This window comes from Elephantulus edwardii, unplaced genomic scaffold (assembly GCF_000299155.1).
Source record: "Elephantulus edwardii isolate Elephantulus edwardi_28Jun2011 unplaced genomic scaffold, EleEdw1.0 scaffold00166, whole genome shotgun sequence".
NCBI lineage: Eukaryota > Metazoa > Chordata > Mammalia > Macroscelidea > Macroscelididae > Elephantulus > Elephantulus edwardii.
The window spans coordinates 5,585,603-5,608,258 of record NW_006399916.1 but is presented as its reverse complement, the minus strand read 5'-3'; the positions used below and the strand labels follow the sequence as shown (position 1 = coordinate 5,608,258).

General features: G+C 36.7%; 1 protein-coding gene across 1 annotated transcript in view; it reads right to left on the bottom strand.

Annotated features, from left to right (window-relative positions):
* ARID4B (AT rich interactive domain 4B (RBP1-like)) overlaps positions 1-22,656 on the bottom strand; it is a 121,549-nt gene that overhangs the window by 34,390 nt on the left and 64,503 nt on the right. Inside the window, exons 16-17 of the mRNA XM_006895392.1 lie at positions 18,375-18,623; positions 1,705-1,789 (exon numbers count right to left, since the gene is read on the bottom strand). Of these exons, the coding sequence (XP_006895454.1) occupies positions 1,705-1,789; positions 18,375-18,623 (334 nt within the window). The remainder of the gene's footprint in view (positions 1-1,704; positions 1,790-18,374; positions 18,624-22,656) is intronic.

Sequence of the window (22,656 nt, the reverse complement as noted above, 5' to 3'; positions counted from 1 at the left end):
ACTGCAACGATGAGCTCAGTGCAGCATAGGCTGTGAGGATGGTGAAGGACACAGGGTCTCACTGAATAGTCTCACATTTTCATAGCATTTCCAAGGATGATACCACTCTGAATGCAAGACAGAGATAGAATGGATTCCTTCAGATAGTGGTTTGCAGAATGTGGGCCCGGGACTAGTGTCAGCAGTGTCTTCTGATAAAGTGTTGGGTATGCAAATTCCTAAACCCGAACTCCATCCCACACAGGGAGGAACTCTGGAGATGGCACCCAGCACTCTGCATGGCGGGCAGTTAGGATTACTTTCACAGAGCTGGCTCAGTACGCTTACACAGTATACAAACTATAAGCTCTCAGCAAAGTTTCATACTCTCTCCTGTTGGGGCCTTTTACCACTTCCTGACTTTATTCCAAATGTCACAATCCACCATGCAGACCAAAGGCAGAAACCGTCTATTTCAGTTCCAATGTGACTGTAATGCCTGTTAATGGACATTCTCTAAAACTATGGCTCTTGAGATAGAGGGTTTAGGGATGGCGAGGGGAATCTCAGAAAATGACCTGGAAAAGACTTTCCAAAATTCACATGTCCCTTTCCTTATGTGCAGGTATGTTAATATACCTAGGGCAAATAAGAGACACTGACTAGAGATGTAAGTATTTACAAAGCTCTCTGATAGTCTAACATTGCTCCTTCCATTTCATTTTATCCTTTAAACCTCACAAGGGCTGCTTCAAAACTTACACAATTAAAACAGGCTTTTTCAGGGCCACAAAATGTTCTTCCAGTTGCTTAAAAACCAATGACAAACATAGCAAAAAAGGCAAAGAGTTTTAAATCTAAAAGGAAGTTTGAGAAGGTCTGAGATTAAAATTAAAAGGAAGTTTTAGAAGGCCTGAGATGCAGCTACTGGGATGCTATTTTAAAAAGGAAAGACGTGAACCCAGTTTTACATGAGAGCGTGTACTATTTATTTGCCCAGGAAAGTATAATCCCTTGAGAGTGATGTAAGCAGCATCTTACTCTGAATAGGAAGACTGAATTTCAGAAGAACCATTGAGTCCTTAAACTCTGTTAACTACGCAAAACGTTAAAAATCATTAAAAATGAAAACTAATTTTTAAAGGTAAAAAGTACCTTAAAACCTACTTAATGATCTATTTTCTTAGCAATTATTTTTAAAAAGAGTTTTCAAAAGAATAATTCTTCACTTAAAGAAACCTTACTTTTCCACATGAACTCATTCACATCCCCACCGCTCCTGAGCAGGAAATGTGGATAGCAGAGGACCGTGAACTTATTTTAGGCTACTCTCAAGACATGGAAAAAAAAGGAGAAGAAAATGGAGTTTTCAAAAACAGCCTCATCTGGCCCTAACTCCCTCTTTTTATATTGTTAAGAGCTTACAGGGTCTTCTGTAACCCATGTCTCCTACCCACCATATTCTCATGGTATATAAGGCCCTGGAAGAAAATCAGACAGGCAGAAGAGAAAAAAATAAGTAAAATATGGCTGCATGGTCTTCAAAAGTTGTGAGATCAGAGCGCTGCTTCCCCACCTTATTAAAATTAATTATACCAAAATGGATTATCTGACAACTACATCATTATGAGACTGCTTCTAACTCTAAGGCACAGACATTTAACAGCATCATGTAATATAAGAGATTTTAATTAAGCTGTGCCATGAGGCAAAATATGCACTTACCTTTATTTTCTTCCGATGCTTTATTTTGGGTACATTTTTATCAGCAGGTCTTACTATTTTATCTGCTTTAATCCATTCATCATACCTAAAGTTAAAAGAAATGAATATAAATATGCAAAATACATACTAAAAATAGTACACACAACACATTTAAGAAAAAAGTTTATTGCTAACACCTTCCTATCTTAGAACTGGAAAGGACCTTAGCAATCATTAACTCTTGTCTCCTTGTATGATGAACAGCTACCAAGGCCTGAGGAGACAGGAAATGACAATGCCAAAGGCACAATATTAACTAAATGTTAGCACCTCTTAATCTGGTATACTAAAAATAAATGCATACAATAAACTTTACAAAAAAACAACCAAGTCTTCTATATTATGTGATTTCTACTTTCTTTTTAAGCAGCAGGTGGTAATTTTTCCTCTAAATATATATATCAGTAATTTAAAGAAATAAACTATAGTTTTAAATGGCATTATGTAGTAGAAAGGCACCTGATTCATGTATGGTTGATGCCAGTTCATCCAGAAAGGAATGACTGCTTAAAATACTAGAGAACATTTCTTGGCAAAGTTCTTCCGTATTGAACAAAAACTCTACAAACACCACGACCACAGCCCCCGAGTTGACTGCACCTCACTGGGACCCAGTGTGTTACATGGTAGAACGTGGAGCTTCTCAGATGTAGGGTACTACAGGCTAAGCACTGGACTGCTAATGGAAAGGTCTGTGGTTTGAGCCCCTCAGCTGCCCTACAAGAAGAAAATGAGGCGCTGAGCTACTGTAAAGAGTTGCCATTTGAAAATTTTACGGAGCAGTCCCACTTTGTCCCATAGGGCTGCTGCGTCAACACTAAGTCCACAGCAGTGGGCGAGCCTTCTGGAAGCAGCACTCCAGCCAGATCTCTCTTTCACAGTGCTGCTGGAGGGATGTGAACCACCAATCTTTAGGGAGAGCAGTCCAGCACAGTCTGTACCACCCAGGGGCCCTCTTGGTATCCTGAGGAGCTTTATACACACCAAACTGGGTTGCTCTCTCTCCCTCTTCCTTCACTGCTAACTGCGCATACCACTGAAGGTTACATACGGCAATCAAGATGTCAGCATAAAACATAAAAGCAATATCGGTAGGGGTTCCACTACAAAGAAGCACTTTTAAAACACTTGTTATTGATGACAATGTGGAATTGTGCATGTGTCTATAATGGAAGATTGTCTATTTAACTATATTTACCTTTGCTGTCGGTAACTCATGTGCATTTTTAAAAGAATCAGCTAGGAGCTTTAAATCAGTATAGCAACCGACCCGAGCCATTATCTCGTCTGCCTGCTCATGCAATGCTGTGTGACTCACTCATACTCACAGCCGACCCCCACTGCCTTGAGCGGTTGGACATCATATAGGAGGAGACTGCCCATCGTTCCTTACGACTGCTGGGGCTGCGAGCTTCTAGAGGGGCAGCTTTTGACTTAGCAGCACACTGCTGCGCCAGTCAGGGCCACCCTTGTTGGAGGGTAAGCCTGGAAAGTCTGGCCAGCACCCCTGGGCAGGATGACCAAAGCAAACTATAGTCGCCACAAAAGCCAAAGCCTTGGGCCTCCCTGTGGAGCTGTGCTGGGGCTGGCTGCTGCAGGAAGCTGACAGGCTTGGACAGACAGGCGAGAGAAGCATTTCTAAGAACTCTACCAGTCGTGATGTGGTCTTGGCTTACTAATGGGCAAGTTATCATCAGGCCTCGCCTAGAAACGAACACTGACTGCATGTGGCTTCCTGAGACTCCAGTGACAAACTTGGAAACAAACACTGTTATCTTACAGAAGTACTTCTCTCCTACTAAACACATTCTGATCCAGGATTAAATGAAACACCAGCATCTGTCTATATTTTCACAGTACATTTATCTTTCTCATCAACACCTTTAAAAAAACTGCATTCAAGAAGAAAGCCATTTATTTCCTTCTCAAATGGGGGAGATGGCGAAGAACGAAGGTCTGCTCTCTGCAAGTTCAGAAATCAATCCACTTGAGTGTGGTTATGGAAAGAAGTCAATGATCCCAACTTCAAGATGAAATACAACCGAGTTCCTTGTTTTTTTCCCCCTTATTACAGGATTAGCTGAGGTATTAATAAAGGTCACATACAACACTGATGTACACAAAAGAAAGGCATTCTTACTAACAGCAGAATAAAATCCACTCAGGTCAATTATGTGTTTGACGTAACTACAATTTTAAATTCTAGTAAAATACTGGTTTACACTTTAAGGCTACAACCACCATTCTGTACATATGCTTTACACAGAGCACCAACAAGCAAAACGTAACTACTGACCTCACTGGTAAAATTTTTAGGTCACTGACTGAAGATAATTTCTTTTTTGTATGTGTGTACCATCTGGCAAAGAAGGAAATTACCCCTCCTTCTCCAGCAGAGTATCTGGTGAATTTGAACCACGCCCCTCTGGGATTGCAGTGCAGCTTCTTGCCATGAGAATTTCTTTTTCAAAGTGATAAATGCTATTTTAACTATTTCAGAAACAAGGTAAGAGAAATATACACATAAATAATAATGGGTGCTCCATGGTAATAGATTTCTACTCTAACAATTAGGTGATTAATAAAAGCAGGTTATAAGAGAGAGGTAAGCAGACAGTATGTTAAGTGGAAAATGTATAAAACAAAGTATCCTAATAATTCTAAAATATGAGAGTAATAATAATATAAACACATTATTCTGTCCTTATATTTTGAATGGTCTTTATGTTTTGGAAATCAATTCTATTTTTAAATTCTTATCAGATATTCTGTATGAGTTAAAGAAATTCCTTATAATATCTGTTGGTATGTTTTGTTGGAAATAATCACACGGTAACTCAGGATTCTATAGTAAATGACCTACTATTAATATTAAGAGTCTTTATTTGCCTTCTTTCTAGTCTACTTCATCTATGCCATTTTTTTGTTGTTATTCAGGCATTCTCTTGTTACGACAGTATCCTTTAATGTTTTTCTTTCCTTAGCCACATTTAGATTTTCTACAAAATGTAAAATTTCTGTCATTATAATTATTAGCCTATGAGTCTAGAAGGTGTCTTAACAATTTAGCAGTGAACAGATTTACATCAGAGTGAACTGAACTTGCAAGTAAGAAGAGCTTGTCAATAAGCAGTGTATGGAGATTCAGTGAAGAATAGGAAAGGGGCCACTCTTAAAACTGCACCACCAGCATGAAGACTTAAGGTAAACAGGGCACCTCACCCCCTTTGCAAGCACAATTGGTGGTGGTGCTAAGTGTCCTTGAGTGGGTCTGGCTCGGACTGGCCCTCTGTACAAAAGACCAAAGCCCTACCCCACACTGCACATCCTCACACAGAGGAAAAGCAGCAGGCCAGGAATGAGACAGCCTCATTAAAAATGCACACCTTAAATCTGTGATTAGAGAGAAGGGTCAAAACAAGTGTCTAAGAACACTGGTTCAAAGAGTTTTCACAAGTTACAAATCCCCTTAACAAATATGTATTAAGAACTAATGAAAAAAAAAAAGAACCAATGATACAAACATACTGGCAGGCAAATGTTTCAAAACTAAATGAAGTTTTAAACAGGGCTTTGGCTGCTATTAAAATTGGACAAGTTTTAAAAAAATGCATTAAAAACTAACAGCTGTATGTAAACTCTCTATATATTAATATAGGAAATATTCTTTCTGCTATGTAGCTCATTAGAATCAACATGTTCTATTGTCTTTAGAACCAATTAGAACATTGTTCTAATTGCCACAGACTTGTCTATCAGTTTGCTGTTCTGAGATCACTTGTGGGTTGTAGTGATACTAAAAGCTATGCCACTGGTGTATCAAATGCCACAACAGTTACCCATGGTGGACAGGTTTTAAAAGAGCTCCGAGAATAAGACAGACTAGGAAGTAGAATTGGTCCTCTACTTCTTAAATAATAGGCCTCTGAAAACCCTATGAATAGTAGAGAAACACGGATAGTTACAGAAATAATGGGATAGTCCAGCTTGAAAGTCAGTCAAAATGAGGAAAATAAATGGCAAACACTGTTTAATAACTGGAATACTGAATGTAAGTAGCTTGAATGTTGGAAAACTAGAAATTGTGAAAAATGGAATTCATGAACACCAACACACTAGGCATTAGTGTGGTAAGATAGACTAGCTTTGGTCATTTTGAATCTGATAATCATATGGTATACTATCCTGGGAATAAAAAACAAAAGAATGGTGTTGCATTCATAGTAAAAAGGTTAATTTCAAGTTCTATCCTGAAACACAATGTTGAGTGATAGGATATTATCCATATGCATACAAGAAAGACACTTATTATCATATATGACTATTATTCAAATACACACTCCTTCATCTAGAGCCAAAGAGGAAGAAACAGAAAATTTTTACCAAATCTTGCAGTCTGAAATTGACTGAATATGCAAGACGCATTAATGATAATTGGTGGCCAGAAAATTTTTACCAAATCTTGCAGTCTGAAATTGACTGGATATGCAATCAAGACGCATTAATGATAATTGGTGGCTAGAATGCAAAAGCTAGAAACAGTGAAGAAGAAACAGTAAGGGGAGCTCTGGTGGCCTAGTGGCAAGAAACTGCACTGCAATCCCAGAGATATGCGGTTTGAATCCACCAGATGCTCTGCCGGAGAAAGAGGGGTCATCTCCTCCTTTACCAGTCAGATCCAATTTGATGGTACACACACAAAACAATAAAATAAAAAAAGAAAAAAAAAAGAAACAGTAAATTGGAAAATACAGGTTTGGTGACAAAAGTAAGACTGCAAATAGAATGAGCAAAATTTGTATTTTCAATGACCTACTCATTGAAAACACCTATTTTAAAAGATAAAAATGAAAAAAAAAAAAAGATAAAAATGGCAACGTTACACGTGGATCTGACCTGATGTGCTGCATAGGAGTCAGACTACATCTATGGAAGGAATCTTTCAAGAAGCTCAGTATCAGTAGTCAGAACTAGGCTGGGGCAAACTATAGGTTAGATCATCAAGCACGTATGAGCAAATTCAAATTGAGGCCAAAGAAGATTAAAATAATTCCATGAGAACCAAAAACAGATCTTGAATCTATTCCATCTGAATTTCAAAATCATCTTAAGAATAGGTTTGAAGCACTGAATACCATAATCAAAGACCAAATGAATAATGGGATAATATCAGAAATATCATCCATGAAAAAAGCAACAGGTCATTATAGAGGAGGAAGAAAAAATGAGAATGGATGTCAGACGAGACTCTGAAAATTGCACTAGAGCATAGAGAAGCCAAAACAAAGGGAAAGCATGTCAAAGCAAAACAAAGAACAGAAGATTTCAAAAGTAAGTTTGAAAACACAAAGTATTATAATGGGATGTGCAGAGAGCTAGAAATGAAGAACAAAAAGAGAAGAACTTGCTCTGCATCTGTCAAGCTGAGAGAACTGAAAAACAATTTTAAACCTCAAGTCACAATACTGAAAGATGCTATGGACAATATATTGCATGACCCAGAAAGCATAAAAAGAAAATGGAGGGAATACTCAGAGTCAGTGTACCAGGAAGAACTGATTGACACTGAAGAATTTCAGGAACTGCCATATGAGTAGGAGGCAATGGTAATGAAGGAGGAAGAGGGAGAGAAGTGGGAGATGCATTCAAAGCATTGGCAAAAAATAAGGCGTGAGAAATTGATGGGATACCAACTGACTTGTTTCAATTAACAGATGTGGCCTTGGATGCACTCACCAGTTTATGCCAGAAAATTTGGAAGACAGCTGTTTGGTCAACAGATTAGAAGAGGTCTATAGTTGTTCTCATTCCCAAGAAAGGTGACCCAACAGAATGTGGAAACTATGGAACAGTATCATTAATATCCTAATACCTTAAAAAATGGTTAGAACAGTGCACAGATAGGGAACTTCCAGAAGTTCAAGCAAGATTTAGGAGAGGTCATAGCATCAGATATTGCTGATGTCAGATGGATCTTGGCTGAAAGTAAAGAATACTACAAGAATGGCTACTTGTGCTATGTTGACTATGCAAAGCATTTGACTGTGTGGATCATAACAAGTTATGGCTGACATTGAAAAGAATGGGAACTCCAGAGCATTAACCTGTGCTCATGCAAAACCTATACCTAGACTAGGAGGCTACTGTGTGAACAGAGCAAGGGAACACTACATTGTTTAAAATCAAGATGGGAGTGTGTCAGGGTTGTATTCTCTCTCCATACCTATTTAATATGTATGCTAAGCAAATTATTTGAGAAGCTAGACTCTATGAAGAATGTGGCATCAGGATCAGGATTCATCAATAATCTGCATTGAGCTGATGACACAACCTTGCTTGCTGAAAGTGAGAAAAAGCACTTGTTGCAGAAGATCAAGGAATGCAGCCTTAGGTATGGACTGCATCTCAATATCCAGAAAATAAAGATTCTTCCACTGGACTGATAGGCAACTTCATGATAGATGGAAAAAAGGCTGAAATTGTGAACAACTTCATTTTAGTTGGATCCACAATTAACACTCTGGGTATCAGCAGTCAGCAAATAAAGAGACGTATTACCCTGGGAAAGTCTGTAGTTAGGGAACTCTTCAAATTATTGAGGAGTAATGATGTCAGTTTGAGTCTGATTCATGGTCTTTTTGATCACTTGCTGTGAATGTGAGAGCTGGACAATGAATAAGGATGATAGAAGAAGGATTGATGCCTTTCAACTGTAGTATTGAACACTGAACATCCCATGGACTGCCAAAAGAACAATAAATATGTCTTGGAGAATGTGTGGCCAGAGTGCTCTTTGGTCATGTTGCTAGAAGGGGCTATTTCTTGGAGAGGGACAGGATGCTCAACAGGTAGAGGACCAGTGAAGGAGAGAAAAGACCCTCAACAAGTGGACTGACACAGTGACCGCCGGAATGGGCTCTAATGAGTCAGGAAGTGTGCGGATGGCACAGGATAGGGCGGGATTCAGGATCTCTTGTCCATAGGGTTCTATGGGTCATACTCAACTTGATGGCACCTAATCACAGCAACATTATCTTTAGACAACATTTTCAGAAAATGAAGAAAAATATATATCTATGTAGGGGAAAAAATAATTTCCAAGAGATGCTAACATTATTTAAGAAAGAAGTAAACAAAAAAAAAAGAAAGAAGTAAACCAATTTAATTCTGATCATACTAATGGTAATTAAATAAACATGGCAATAGGCTCAAGGTCACTATCCAACATCAAGAATAAAGATTTTAAAGAAAGGAAATTGATGAGTACAACAGTAAGTTCCTATGTGGTCTGTATAAATTTTGAAATCTTTTAGGCATGGTACATTTACTAAGTTGTAGTTTTTTTCCAAAGAAAGAATGGAACACTTTTCATACAGTAGGTCTACTAAGTAGGTAAAAAGACACTGTTACACATTCCTTTATGCAAACAGGAAAGTAGTCAATGTGGACAGGAAACGATGAGGAAAAGTTACCTTTAGATTCAAACATCATGAATACTATAAAAATTACAATTTCCCAGAAGTGGCAAAGAGCAGAAAATCACAACTGAACATCAACATTTCTCTCTGTGGTAATATATGAAGTAAGGTCTCATGGTCATCCTTCAGATTGCATCCTCCAAGAATACTACTAACTAACACAAATATAACCATTTTTGTTTTACAATGCCTCTCATCTCTGGATACCTGACACAGGTCCTCATCTACCCTGCTCATCCCTGCACAGGGATGCGCGAAAATTCTAGGCTCTGCTTAAATGCCACGCGAAAACAAGCTGCGAGGGAACATGAGGATCAAGTCTCACTGCTGCATAGAAAGAACAGAATTTAACAGCAACTGAGGGCAGGTGGTGTTCCGAGATAATACCTGACAAACAACTAGGTACTTCTCCAAGGGTGATGTTGCTAGACGCACTCATAGGGACTTTACCAAGGAAGATTTTTTTTTAGGCATGCTCTATGATCCTATGCACAAAAGAATCCTATGTGCCTGTGTAATCCACAGGAAGTTGCACTGCTAACTCAAGAGCAACACCTCAATGCGGGTTCAAATCCACTAGTGGCTTCTCAGGAAAAGATGGGCAATCTCCTCCCACCCAATTCATAACCTCGGAAACCTGCAGGAGGGTCAGCTATGACTTCGTCTGACTCAACTGTAATGTGTTTGCCCTAGGAGAGAAATTTTAAGTAAGCAGGGGGCCTATGCAGAAACTGACCTGCAACTTCTGACTAAAATGATCAAAATGACTGTAGAAGGGTAGTAACTTCTTTTTATTTTGGGAGAAGGGAGAAAGTAACTTAGACTGTTGATATGAATTATACTGTCTTTGGAGTTTGACTTTATCTTTTGAAATTATAGAGTAACTTGCATCTTCACGACAAAAGGAGAAATAGTTTGAGGTAAAGACAATTTCTAAACTTTTCCCTTCAAAAAACAGATAACAAAACAAGTACAGTATTAGATAACGAAGTGTGCTAGTGATTTAATCACACTTTAAAAAAAATTCTACTATCAATAAATTCATCAGCATCAAGGCCTCTTCTAGAAGGAAGGAAGATATACAGGTGGCACAGTGATTAAGTTTTGGGCTACCTACAGAAAAAGTTGGCAGTTTGAACCCACAGCTGCTCCATGGGAAAAAAATGTGGTGGCAGTTTGCCTCCAGACCACTAAAACTTCACTGCTGACAAGCAGATTCCAACTTACAGCAAACTGACATGACAGAGCAAAACTGTCCCACAGGGTTCCCAGGGCTGCAGACCTCAAATGCAGTGGACTATGTCAAGCTTCTCCTGCATAGTGGCTGGTGGAGGTTGACACCTGGATTCTCTACCTTCAGAGACACCAGAGCTCCTTCCATAAAGATTACACCCCTGAGAATCCCATTGGGCAGTTCTAATCCATCCTACAAAGATGGAATCTTTACATGGATATTACCTGACAATTATCTAATTAATGTACAATGGAAAATTTCAATGCATTGACATACCTTATTTGAGAATATTTCTACTGTAATTATTTAACTAACTGAACAAATATGCCCAAACACCTGACTAAGCAATTAATTTAACTTCTCAAGGTCAGTTCCCTGATGCATATTTTAAAACAACAATGGAGTTGGACTATATGATCCCTAAAAAGAAAAAAAAAAAAAAAGATGTGATGCTAAGACCAAAGACTGCACATAGATTTATTAGGATACGCAACAAGCATTTCTTCGGTACTTACTAGACTAGTCTGTGCACTAGGCACTGGGATTCAGCCATGAACACAATAAATGCAGTCCATCCTCAAGGAGTGCACAAGTTAACAAAGAAGACAACACTAAACAGGTAATAACAAAAACAATCTTACAGACTTTCTGAAGGAAGCCACAGACATATTTGAATTTTTTAATATTTACTGAATTAAAAAGTTCATTTAAAGGAGAAAGAAATTATTCAGAGACCATAGCAAACTTGCTCTCACCAGAGAAAAATGGAAATGCTCATGATCTTGGGTTAGATGTGTTGGAAAGTCATCTATGAAATTGTTTTGCAGTAATAAAAACAAAACAAATGCTAGTCAACTAGATACATGATATTCAAATTAAATTCAGATTTTTTTTTTCTTAAACCAAATCAAACTGGTTACACGTAATTACTTTTGGCATGTTGTAATAAATACCACAAAAGCACAGCTATTGGAAAGAAAAAATATTTGCATGCAGAAAAAATTTGTATCTTAAGCAAAACTAAACTGATATAATGTTTTAAAAAATGGTTTGAAATAGGTACACACATTATTAAAAAGATAAAATCTGACGACCAATCTTCAAGTAAAAGATTAAATAATTACGTACCATTTTTAACAGACCAGTTAAACAATCACTGAAACATAGGCATCTTATATAGTTCTTGCTTAAGTGTACACAAAAATATTAATATACAAAAAGGAATAATTTTATTTTACAAACCTAGCTAAAGTTTAAATTTATATCATCTCAGCAAAGAAAGGAATTAATCAAGAAGGACTACATAAAAAATAAAGCAAGATATCAAAATACGAAAAAACACCAAGTCATGGTAAAAAGTCTGACTAGTTATTATTAATTATTTTATAATCAATTATTACCAGTATTTACTTAGTTTGTAAATTTTATATACCTTTCTAAAAGTTACCTAAAGTAAATATTATAAAACTGACTGAACACAAGTTAATGCTTTTAGCCATGTACCTAAGGTAAAGCATGCTATTAACACTTTATAAAACACTGGTAAAGCCACAAAGAGACAAGAATGGTGCTCATTATAATTAAGAATACAACAGCATAATCACAGAAACATGGAAATTAGGGTATAACCACATCTGATATCTGACACAAACATCGAAGCAAACTGTGGTATGAATGAGGCTTTCCTAGAGAATATTACTGTAAAATAAAACAAAGGTATAAATCTTTAGTCATAGGTAATATGTAATATTAAGAAAACATCACAGAGAAATTTGCCCAGCTTACAAAGACCATTGCATATGTTTAGCAGATTTGGTACTAATTGTATCCTGTGAGTGTGATTTGAATGAAAAAACAAAACAAATCCCCCCTCATTTTATAAAGTCTGATACATTTAATGAATTAAATTCAGACAAAGACACATGGGTCAACCTACAGGTACAAGTTTATGGTTTTTGGTTACAAAGCAAACATTCTTGTCATGCTCACTCTTCAAAAAGGTTTTGCTTTCAATTTTTATTTCTATGTAAGACTATTTGATGCAAAGCGTTTGCATTCTGCAAAAAATACTTGTACATATGCAGTGACTCGTGTGTGTGTGTGCGTGCGTGTGTGATCCTGATGAGTCCAACTGTGGAGAAGGAGTTGGGCCAAAAGCCTAACTGAAGAATTGTAAACAAAGACAAAGGGAAGGCCATTGGATAAGTATGGACAGTGGCACAGAGTACGGAAACTGAGGACAGGAAAGGGTTCTCTTTACCATGCGAGAAAAGGACGTGTGACTTGGGCGTGAAAGAAGCTGCTCTAAAAAGAGTAGAATGTGACCAGAGGAGCGAAGGGCGAAGTGTGGCAACCACTCCAACCAGGCAGGAGGGCGGACGACTAGAAACCCAGCTTCGGAAAGCAGTGTGGCTTGATCGTTTACAATGAAAATGACAAGGGAGAAAATGGCTGCAGACGCAGGAAGGGAGATGCAGAAATGCTCTGACATTCTTCTCACTGACGTAAAAGGCGAGGTCGACAGCCAAGAGTCAAAATGAGAATGAGGCACTGGAGATCTGAGGAGCTGCGACACACATAGTATGAAATAATCTACAGAAGAGGATAGGGGTGGACTACTGGCACAGAGAGCCAGGATGAAGTCCCCAGTAAGGAATTTCACACCCAATTACAGCCCATTTGATGGGATTTACCCTGGTCAGGCAGAACCCACTGAACAGCTGAGGGAAAGGAGTAAGGGTGCAACATTTGATCTAGGTGGCTGTGGTATCATCAGGTGAGCACCACTGAGCAAGAGCACAACATAGTAAGAGCATGGGGTTGAAGAGATGTGCTTCTAACAAGCAATCACAGAACGGTAAGCAACGGGAGGGCTGTAGCTAGCTCCTGTCCAGCAGGACATTTCAAGGGTAAGGAATGGCTGGATTAGGCTATAAATCCCAGTGCTATCATCCTCTCACCTGGACTAGAAAATTCTTGTAAGGACCACTGCTTTGTGTTATCTGGCAAACAGAGTATTTGCAACACTTTTGCTAAACAAAGAAATTTTGCTTTTAAGTCACTGTCTTCAGGATCTTCACATACTACCACTCACCCTTCCTGCCAAAGAGGGTTCCATTTTCTTAGTAAATTAAGATATTTTTAAAATGAGGTTCATTTTTATGTTGTTTTTATAAATTTGCCCTGCTAAGAGGAATAGGAGGCTATTCATGAGATGCCTCAGGTCATCGTACTCCCAAATGCTTAACCAACTGGATAAGTCCATACTTTCTATTAACAGCTCCATCTGTGGCTTAGTTCCTCAATTCCTCTGTGTGGGTTTGAAGGTTTGCTAGAAGGTCCTCCAGGGACTCAGGCCCCTCAGGGGAATGACTCATGTGACTGTAGGTATGCAGGCTGGGTTACAAACTGAACAATGATCCAGGCTGAGTGCAGCAGAAAGCTTAAACACAGTCACATGGCCACTTCTGTATTGGTGTTTTCACACACCCTCTAGTGTGAAGCGTGCTCTCGCTATATTGCTGCTTCAGATGTTGATGATTAGCAAGATCATTCTGATTTGCAAGACCATTTGTCTGCAGTTAAAGCAGCTGGAGACCAGAGGACTGACTAACGGCTAACAAAAAGCCAACTTTTAGGCTAACACCACATATGCCAAGTAATATGCTGAATGAAGTATGATTTCTCTTCTTTTACACTGGAATAGAAATTTGTTATTTATTTAATAGATTTGTTTTTAATTTTTTAAAAAGATTTTATTTATTTCTTTTCTTGTTGTATACCATCTAATCGGATCCAACTGGCACAGGAGGAAATTGACCCTCCTCCAGCAGAGCATCTGGTGGATTCAAACCACACCTTTGGTATTGCAGTGTAGCTTCTTGCCACTAGGCCACCAGAGCTCCTCTATTTAATAGATTTGTAAGTGAAATTTTAAGAGATCTCTTTCATGACCAAATCCTTTAATATCTTTAATGATTACTGTGGGAGGAAGGATGTCTCTAATCCTTATATATAATCTCTAATGTGCCTAACTTCTTAACTATAGAAATACAGGTCTGAAATGGACCACAGAATCAGCACTGTTGTAACAAATAATGATGCATTTTAACTCTCACGCTAATTACACCAAATATTTTTGATACGCTGAGCAGTTACTCCGAGTAAATAGCACACTCTCAACAGAGCTGAATCAGCTGCCTTACAAAAACTGATCCCATGTCTAAGACACAACGTAAAATCAACGAAAGAGACCAAAACAGTAATGTATACAAACTATAAACATCACTGGGAAAGTCAAATAAATTTAATAGTTTACTGTTTAAAAATTAATGAAGTAAGATCACAATTTTAAAAGGTTTAATTTTTTTTTCTTCAAGAATTAACTCAGAATATAAGTATGTAGCAATCTTACAAATTCTATATTGGAAAATAATTTTATGTATGATTACCAGATCTGAAAACTTCTGTAGCAGCATTAAATCTCAGATTCTGAATCATAAGGTGGCAATTATTCTGCTTTCCAATAAACCTTGTGTAAGGATGTAAAAGGATGTCTTTCCCTCCATTAAAAAAAAACCTATTAGCATATCCAGAGATCAAGGAATTCTTGAAAGTTTCATTTCCAAAGGTTCCAGGGGCAGGATAGGGAAGACCCCTTTTGCATCAGATTTATCACCTTAGCATTAACCCTGGTAAGTTTGGGAGTGACATGGTCTAAGATCCCTCTTTAGATACTCTTGCCAAAATCTAACACATTTTGTTTCAATTCCCATTTACATTTTTCATCAACCCAGAGGTAGCTTATATTCCCCTTGAGCTGGCCAAAACTGGCTTAATAGTTTCCTTTTTTTTTTCTCCCACCTTAATTGCTTGAAAGATAAATTTTGAAATTAAAAACCAAAAGTTTGTGTAACAAAAAAAAAAAAAACCCAACCAAAAAACCATTAGACTAACACTAACATTTATGTAACAAGAATCAATTATTTTTCAGCTGTGAAATACGTGTATAGATTAAAATGAATATAAAATATTTATCTAATACTTTAGGAAAAATGCCAACATTAACAATAAGGAAGAATAGATATTTTGAAAGAAAAAATCTATTTGCTGAAAAATGATATTACAACAAAAAAATGCATGTACATATCTCCATACATAAGTTCTCAAGTTGCTATTATCACAAATGACTGACTATATCACTGAAAATGAAATTATTTTCATGACTCTTCATGCATAAATCTAATTTCATATCTCTTAAATGTAATGCAGATATCAAGCTGAAGGCCTCCCAAGCAACAGAAAAATATTCATAGCACTGATGAGATTACGCTTTGCAATCCTGATTCGATTAGGCTCAGTATTACAGACATCATAATTCTTGCTCACAGACATGTGATTATTATTACAGAGAGAAATGGGAAAACAATGATGTTGTCTATAAGACACTAACTGCCTCATTTACAATTGCTGTTTCCCTTTGAAGCTAGAATATCTAGAGATCCATTCTATAGGTCTTCATCAAGATGGTAAATTATCTTCTCTTCAAAGTGCATACCATACATTACATATGTTTGAATTGTCAGAGAGATGGTATCCTTCTTAGGCACATAAATATATCTTGTTTTACTAGGTCACATTTTCTTCCCTGTTATTATAAAAACTTGAATGCTTGAATAGGAAAAGTTTTATTTTACCCCATTTTACCATTTATCAATTTCCAAATGGAAACATCAGACATTTTCCCAAACTCTAGAACCCCAGGGCCTCCAATTTATAGAACATCTTAATTAAACAAAATTTCATGTGTTAAATGTGGAATATTTTATGAAATATCTCAACTTTGTTTAATGATCCATTAACAACAAAATAGTAAATCCTGAAATATAGAAAGTTAAATAACTCTTAAATTCTACCCATTCCTCACACATTTTAAAAGCATTTTACAAACCCTTTTATACAGGCCACTAATAAAACTGCCTCTTTAGATTAAACAAGAAAAACACTGAAAGAAAAAGTAGATGAGGTAGTTCCCTCTACTGCTGATTTAATTATTTCTTCCTAATTTTAAATGAGTATGTTCTATATTTATATTTACATCCTAGATAGAAGTACAACTCCTAGATTTATATTTAAAGAAATCACTTAGTAAATTTAAAAATGACTAAATATTTTAGTCATGAACAAAAATGGGCAAAGTATTCATAAAGCAGCTACAAATGAAGCTCTTGTTTTGAACATAATTGTTAATAGCCAGACCTTGAGGGAGCTCTGGTGGCCTACTGGTTAAGGAGCTGCATTGCCAACCCAAAGGCAAGCAGTTCGATTCTAACAGCTACTCCAAGGGAGACAGACAGGCAACCTCCTCCTATGTAATTTACAGCCTCTCAAAAACCACTGGAGGATCAGCTATGAGTTGGTTGGTTCCGACCTGATGGCACATAACAACAACAGACCTCTGAGTTAGGAAAATCTTGCACAAGAATCAGCAGTCACCTGGGTACACTGCAAACCGCGGTAAAAGTGATTATCTGGAAAACTTGTGTACTAATGTTAGGTATTCTAACTTGTTGGTCACAAAAATAAAGACTGAATCATAAGAAACACTCTAGAGTATTTCCTTGTGGCCTTTCTTTTTCTAAGTACCAGAAAGATCAGAATTGTATGTTCCCTAAATAAAAAAGTTACCAGATTAGATCGTATTTCTAAAGCTATCTATACAACAGGACAACCAAAAACGGACTTTTAGTAGCAGAGATTTTTAGATGGTATTTTCTTAATAACTTCCCAAAAACATACAGAATATAATTAAGTATAAAACATAAGAACTACATTACTCACTAAAGAGAGGTATACCATAAGAAGACCACTTAAAATGTCTAGATTTAATTTTTCACGGATTACAATTTTGTCTTAAGCTGTATTTCAAATACAATATCAAATATTTCAAAATGAATTCAATTATTCTCTAAAGATAACTAAATGAGATGTTCTTAAAATTTAGTTACCTAACCCTCAGTGAGATAGATGGATTCAATCACAGGGGTAATGGGGACAGGCATTTCGGAGACAATAAGATTGGCAAGGGATAGAGCAGGGTTTAGGGCTGTTGTACACAGGGTTGCTATGAGCCACAGGAGACTTGCCGGCACATAACCACCACCACCACCACCTTGGACACAAGTGAAATACAAAATTCCTCTGTATAAATCAAAGATAACTATGTAGGAAAAGATGAAGTCCGTCAACACATTAAAGCGGAACCTCAGTAAGGTCTTTCGTTTGCTCCCTAAGGTTAGGGACCTTTAGAAAGTTTATTCTACCTCAGTCAAGCCAGACTTGGCTTTTATTTTTAAGCATACTGTATCAGAGATACAAATAAATGTCTGAGACTTTAACAAGAATGAAACACAAAGGCTATTACTGAGGAAGTAATGCCTGAAAGTGAAGAAGGCTTAAGAAATCTAAACTTTTAAATCCCTGGCTACTGAAAGGAAGAAACAAGATGAGTTAAGAAGATTACAAAGAAGAGTTATTGTAGCAAAGTAGTTAAAACGTAGGAGAGCAAGCAGCCTGATAAGTGGTTTGCAAACATCAAGAAGCTCAATTTGTTTAAGAGATTCCTCTATCATTTCATATTTTAAAGAAAGTTTTCTCAGTACTTATGTGTTACATAAGTAACAACTGTGTACACCTCGGGGTTTTTTTTTAAATATTACAATATCTTGTAAGTACTCAAAACAGTAAGTTGGAAGTCCCAAAGTGAGATAGTTATAGTCTAAAATCTAAGTATTTTTAGTATGGTATCATGACCTCAATTAGAACACTATCACACCTGTAATTGGTTAATTCAACTTTAAAACAGAAAAGTATCTTAGAAGTGTCTGTAGGTAAGAAGCACCAGCCAGAACTCAAGTTACCTCACATTCCATCCGCAGTAATGCACCAAGTAAAGGACCTCGCCACCTTCGACATCAGAATCTTTAATACTAGCTTCATACATTTTTTGATTTTTCCCTCGTCCATACCGCACTTGGACTTTCATGCCTGGTGGATAGCACTCAAACTCCTCTTCCTCATTGTTGTCATCATCATCTTCCTCCTCTTCCTCCTCCTCCTCCTCTTCTGCATCTTCATCATCTTCATCTTCCTCTTTATTCGTTTCATCTCTTGAAAGGTTTAAAAAATTGCAGAGTTAATAAAAGATAGTTGATAAGCTTTTCAGTTCCAAACCACATATACTGATAAATATTGTGGCTGTGATTGTTCCGGGAACAGCAGGTTCCATGTGTATGAAATTTTCTGAGTTTCAATTAAATACTAAAAACTAAAACTGTGTAAGATGATCATGGTTACAGAAAGATAAAGTTAGAGAAAATGAAGATTCAAAAGGAAATGAAATGTTCATTAGCTAGGAGGATGCCAGTTGTGATGAGTGGTGAGAGACGACTAAGGCCCATTCTAACAATCTGCTCGTGCTTTAGTGTCTAAGTGTTTGACAGGGCAGGTGAACAAAAACCAAAAGACATTCTATCTCCCAGCTCAAACTTACTTCTCATTCAAATATTTCCTGCCTCAAGATGTTTAAACCAATATGGCTAGTCTCAGAACAACAAAAAGGCAGTACACCAAAATTTTCAAATGTTATAAACAGCGAATCATTATCTTTTATAGGCATATTCCAACTTCACACTAACATCACAAAGAATTTTGTCTTTTCTAGCTTTCTACACTTCACCTCAAATATTGTTATTTACCACATAGTCATTTAAAGTTTCGTTTTACAAATTCTTTCCACTTTCAAGTTCAAAAAGAAGTCACATGAGACTAATTTCACATATATGAAAATTAAGACCAGACTATTTTAAAAACATTATAGTCATTTTGATCTTCTCAAAATCATGCAATTTTGAGAACAGAGCACCGATGCTTTTGATATGAGATGTTAAAAGATAGTAAGTAGATTCAAGAAAATCTTAATTACCAATCTTTCAAGCACTAGGCTTTTACTTCCACGTGACACTATTTAGTAAGCTTTTATCTGCACTATAGTATGCCTATACTTATTACAATCAAGTGAAAAAATATTTTAAAGCAGAAACCAGGAGACAGAAGTGTGTAGACTTTGTTAACTTCAAGCTTAATCACTGAAATACCAGTGTCCCACATTGATGCAGCAACTCAAACTCAACTCCTAGCGTTTGAGGCCAATCCGTATGGTAGCTGACCCTCTGACAAGTTTTCAGAGGCTGTGACTCGCATGGGAGGAGACTGCCCATCTTTCTCCTGCAGTGATTGATGGATTCGAATCACCTGCCTTTGGGTTGGCAGTGCAAATCCCCACCAACCAGAGCTCCGTTTGTCTATGTAGGTACATCTAAGTCTTCCACTTATAATTTCAGTTTAAAAATCTCACATGCAAATTTTTTTAGCAACAACATACTTTCACCATTCCTAATTATATAATTATATAGAGGTAATAAAATAATCCATAAAAACAATATAGACAGCACTATAATGCTTTTTCCCTCTTTCCTTTTAATACAGTAAGGGAGAAGCAGAAGAAGCCGAATAGAAAAGTGAAATGAAGACTGACTTCACCAGAGTATCAAGGTGGTGAATAAAGTAAATATATCAAACAGATGCCAAAGTCTATGAAATAAATCCATAAAAAAATTATTTCTTCTGTCAAGACTGATTTATACACAAATTATTTGTCACTTTGAGATTAAAAACATGACCTCTATCACTGGAAGCATATGAACTATTTCCATATTAAAAAATAATAATTAGGAAGGCTAAAGTATTGAAATTATCAGAAATGGTGCTGTAGATGGCATACTGTTATTCTACAAATCATAAAGAAATTGTAAATATTACACACAACAAACGCCCCCCCCCCAACATATGGATTTTCTAATGAAAGATCACTACGTATCTCCAATAACAAGACCACATTTCAATAGAGCAGAAGAAATGGAACTGTATGCTAAGGGCCACTACAAAGATTTAGTTCACTACTTGTTTCTAATTTTTAGAATATAAGAGACCGAAAAAAAGGGAAAATCCAACCTTTGAAAAAGGAAAAACGCTAAATTAGATTTTATATTTATAATGCACTGAGCACAACTGGCAGATATCAGTAAGAAAAAGAATCATCTTCTAAGTGGCAACCAGGGTGAACTTTGATTCAATCTGGAATGAAGATCATAACAAATAACTTCAATATGGACCTCAGATACAACCCAAATGGAATCCACTCAAATAATACACTGAAGTTTAAAGATGTAATAGCAGGATTATAGGCATTCAGCCAAAGAAAATACTGAGTTGCTCCCTAAAGATTCAGGATAATTACTGAGAATGTGAAGAAATTCACCTTCTAAAGTGTAAAATGCAACTGCTACATGTTGGGAATTTTTAAATGTTTACTGAGCACACACTCACACTCTTATTGTCTCTCTCGCCCTTTCAGACTTAAGTGTGTTTTAGAGAAAACAACTAGTTATCAGCAAAGATTTTCCTTTTCCCATTTGAATCCATAAAAAGCTAGCAAAACACTCTGATTCTGGAGTCAAGCTCCTTGTATGTATGAAACACTATTAGAACAAGCTACTATAGACAAGTACCCCCTACAGTGACAGGGAACAATGTGCTCAGACACAGGAGAGGATGAGGATGGCGCACTCACAAGTCACCATGGGTGAGAGCTGACTCAAATGCACCTGACAAAATGCCAGCCAGAGTCCTGAGGGACACAAACTCCTAGCTAAGGCGGGCTGTCCTGGTGACCTTCTTCCAAGAGGTCACACATAAGGTCACAGCAATTACAACCCTATGGGGTGGTCCTCCTGAACCCAGAGTATTCCTGAGGAGGACTCAACCAGGGGCCAACAAGCAGCCAGCACCGGACAGAAGCTGGACACGTGTCACTGTCCTTTTCATCCTTGGTATAGATACGGAGGAAGGAGGTTCAGAACTCTTGCAAGTAGGCGACTACATACAGAAAGCTTACGTAATTAAAAAAAGATCTACATACTCATTCCTCATGATTATGTACTTTTCCATTACATTTATAAAATTAAAAAAAAATAATTTTAGATATTCTCAATATATAATGTTTCCAAAAAGCTAGTAAATTAGGACAGTCAGAGCAGGAAAATGTCCTTCTATACTATAAATACATTACGAGTATGTAGTAAATTAAAGTATATATAATCAATGAGAAGAATTCATCAAAAACCTAGTTCACAGAATAAACTGAAACACCATGTTGAAAAATAAAGATAATTAGGGGAAAAGGAGAAACATAGGTTTACCACAGTGTCTTGTGGATAACAGATGTTCCAGAAACAACTGTAAATTTAAAAATCAAAGTTTAAGGCAAAAAGTTGACTCTTTTATTAAGTTTTTTTAATAGTTCAAATAGCGTTCAAGTAGCAGTTAAGAATTAATTAAAATACACTTACACACACACACACACAAGTGTAACTCCAAGTATAATAAACAAATACCTTATATTGATCTATGTCTATTTTTTTTCCCTACTATGGTCAAAATTTCAAAAAAATATATCGAAATTATCAAGATACTTTAAGATCTTTAAAAAGCAAAGTTCTTAAGATGCGTAACACCTAAAATAGTCTTCAGTAACAGTAAAGAACTTTAAATACACATTTATATACACCGAAATATAAATAATAATACCTAAGAAATTGTGCTTTGCTTATTGAAAGAGAGCAATAACGGAATTAAGTTCTTTAAACTTTAGAAGATTAAACCAGAAGATTTAAAACCCAATGAGTACACAGTCAATACGTAACTAGTATTGTTAAATAATCCATTATTCCAAAGAGACAAAAAACAAGTGCTAATGTCACATAAAACGCAACACAATTTTAAACTATTAAAACTTATTGTGAGGACTTAATCATTTTTTCCTTACTTGCTTACACAGCACATACAATCCTCACCCTCTCCAGCCAACATACCACCTCTGTGACATGGAAGAAGGCCACAGTCCCATGTGTCTGACATTTGCTCAGTCAGCAGGACTTAATACTGCAAATAACTTTTCCCAAGCTAAAGAATTTCTCATTTTCCATGATGAGAGCAAGAAGAATCGATCAAAAATATGATCTTTTAACAAAGTTGCTAATAATTAGTTGGGTCTCTGAAAAGGGCCAAATGCTTTCTTTTACC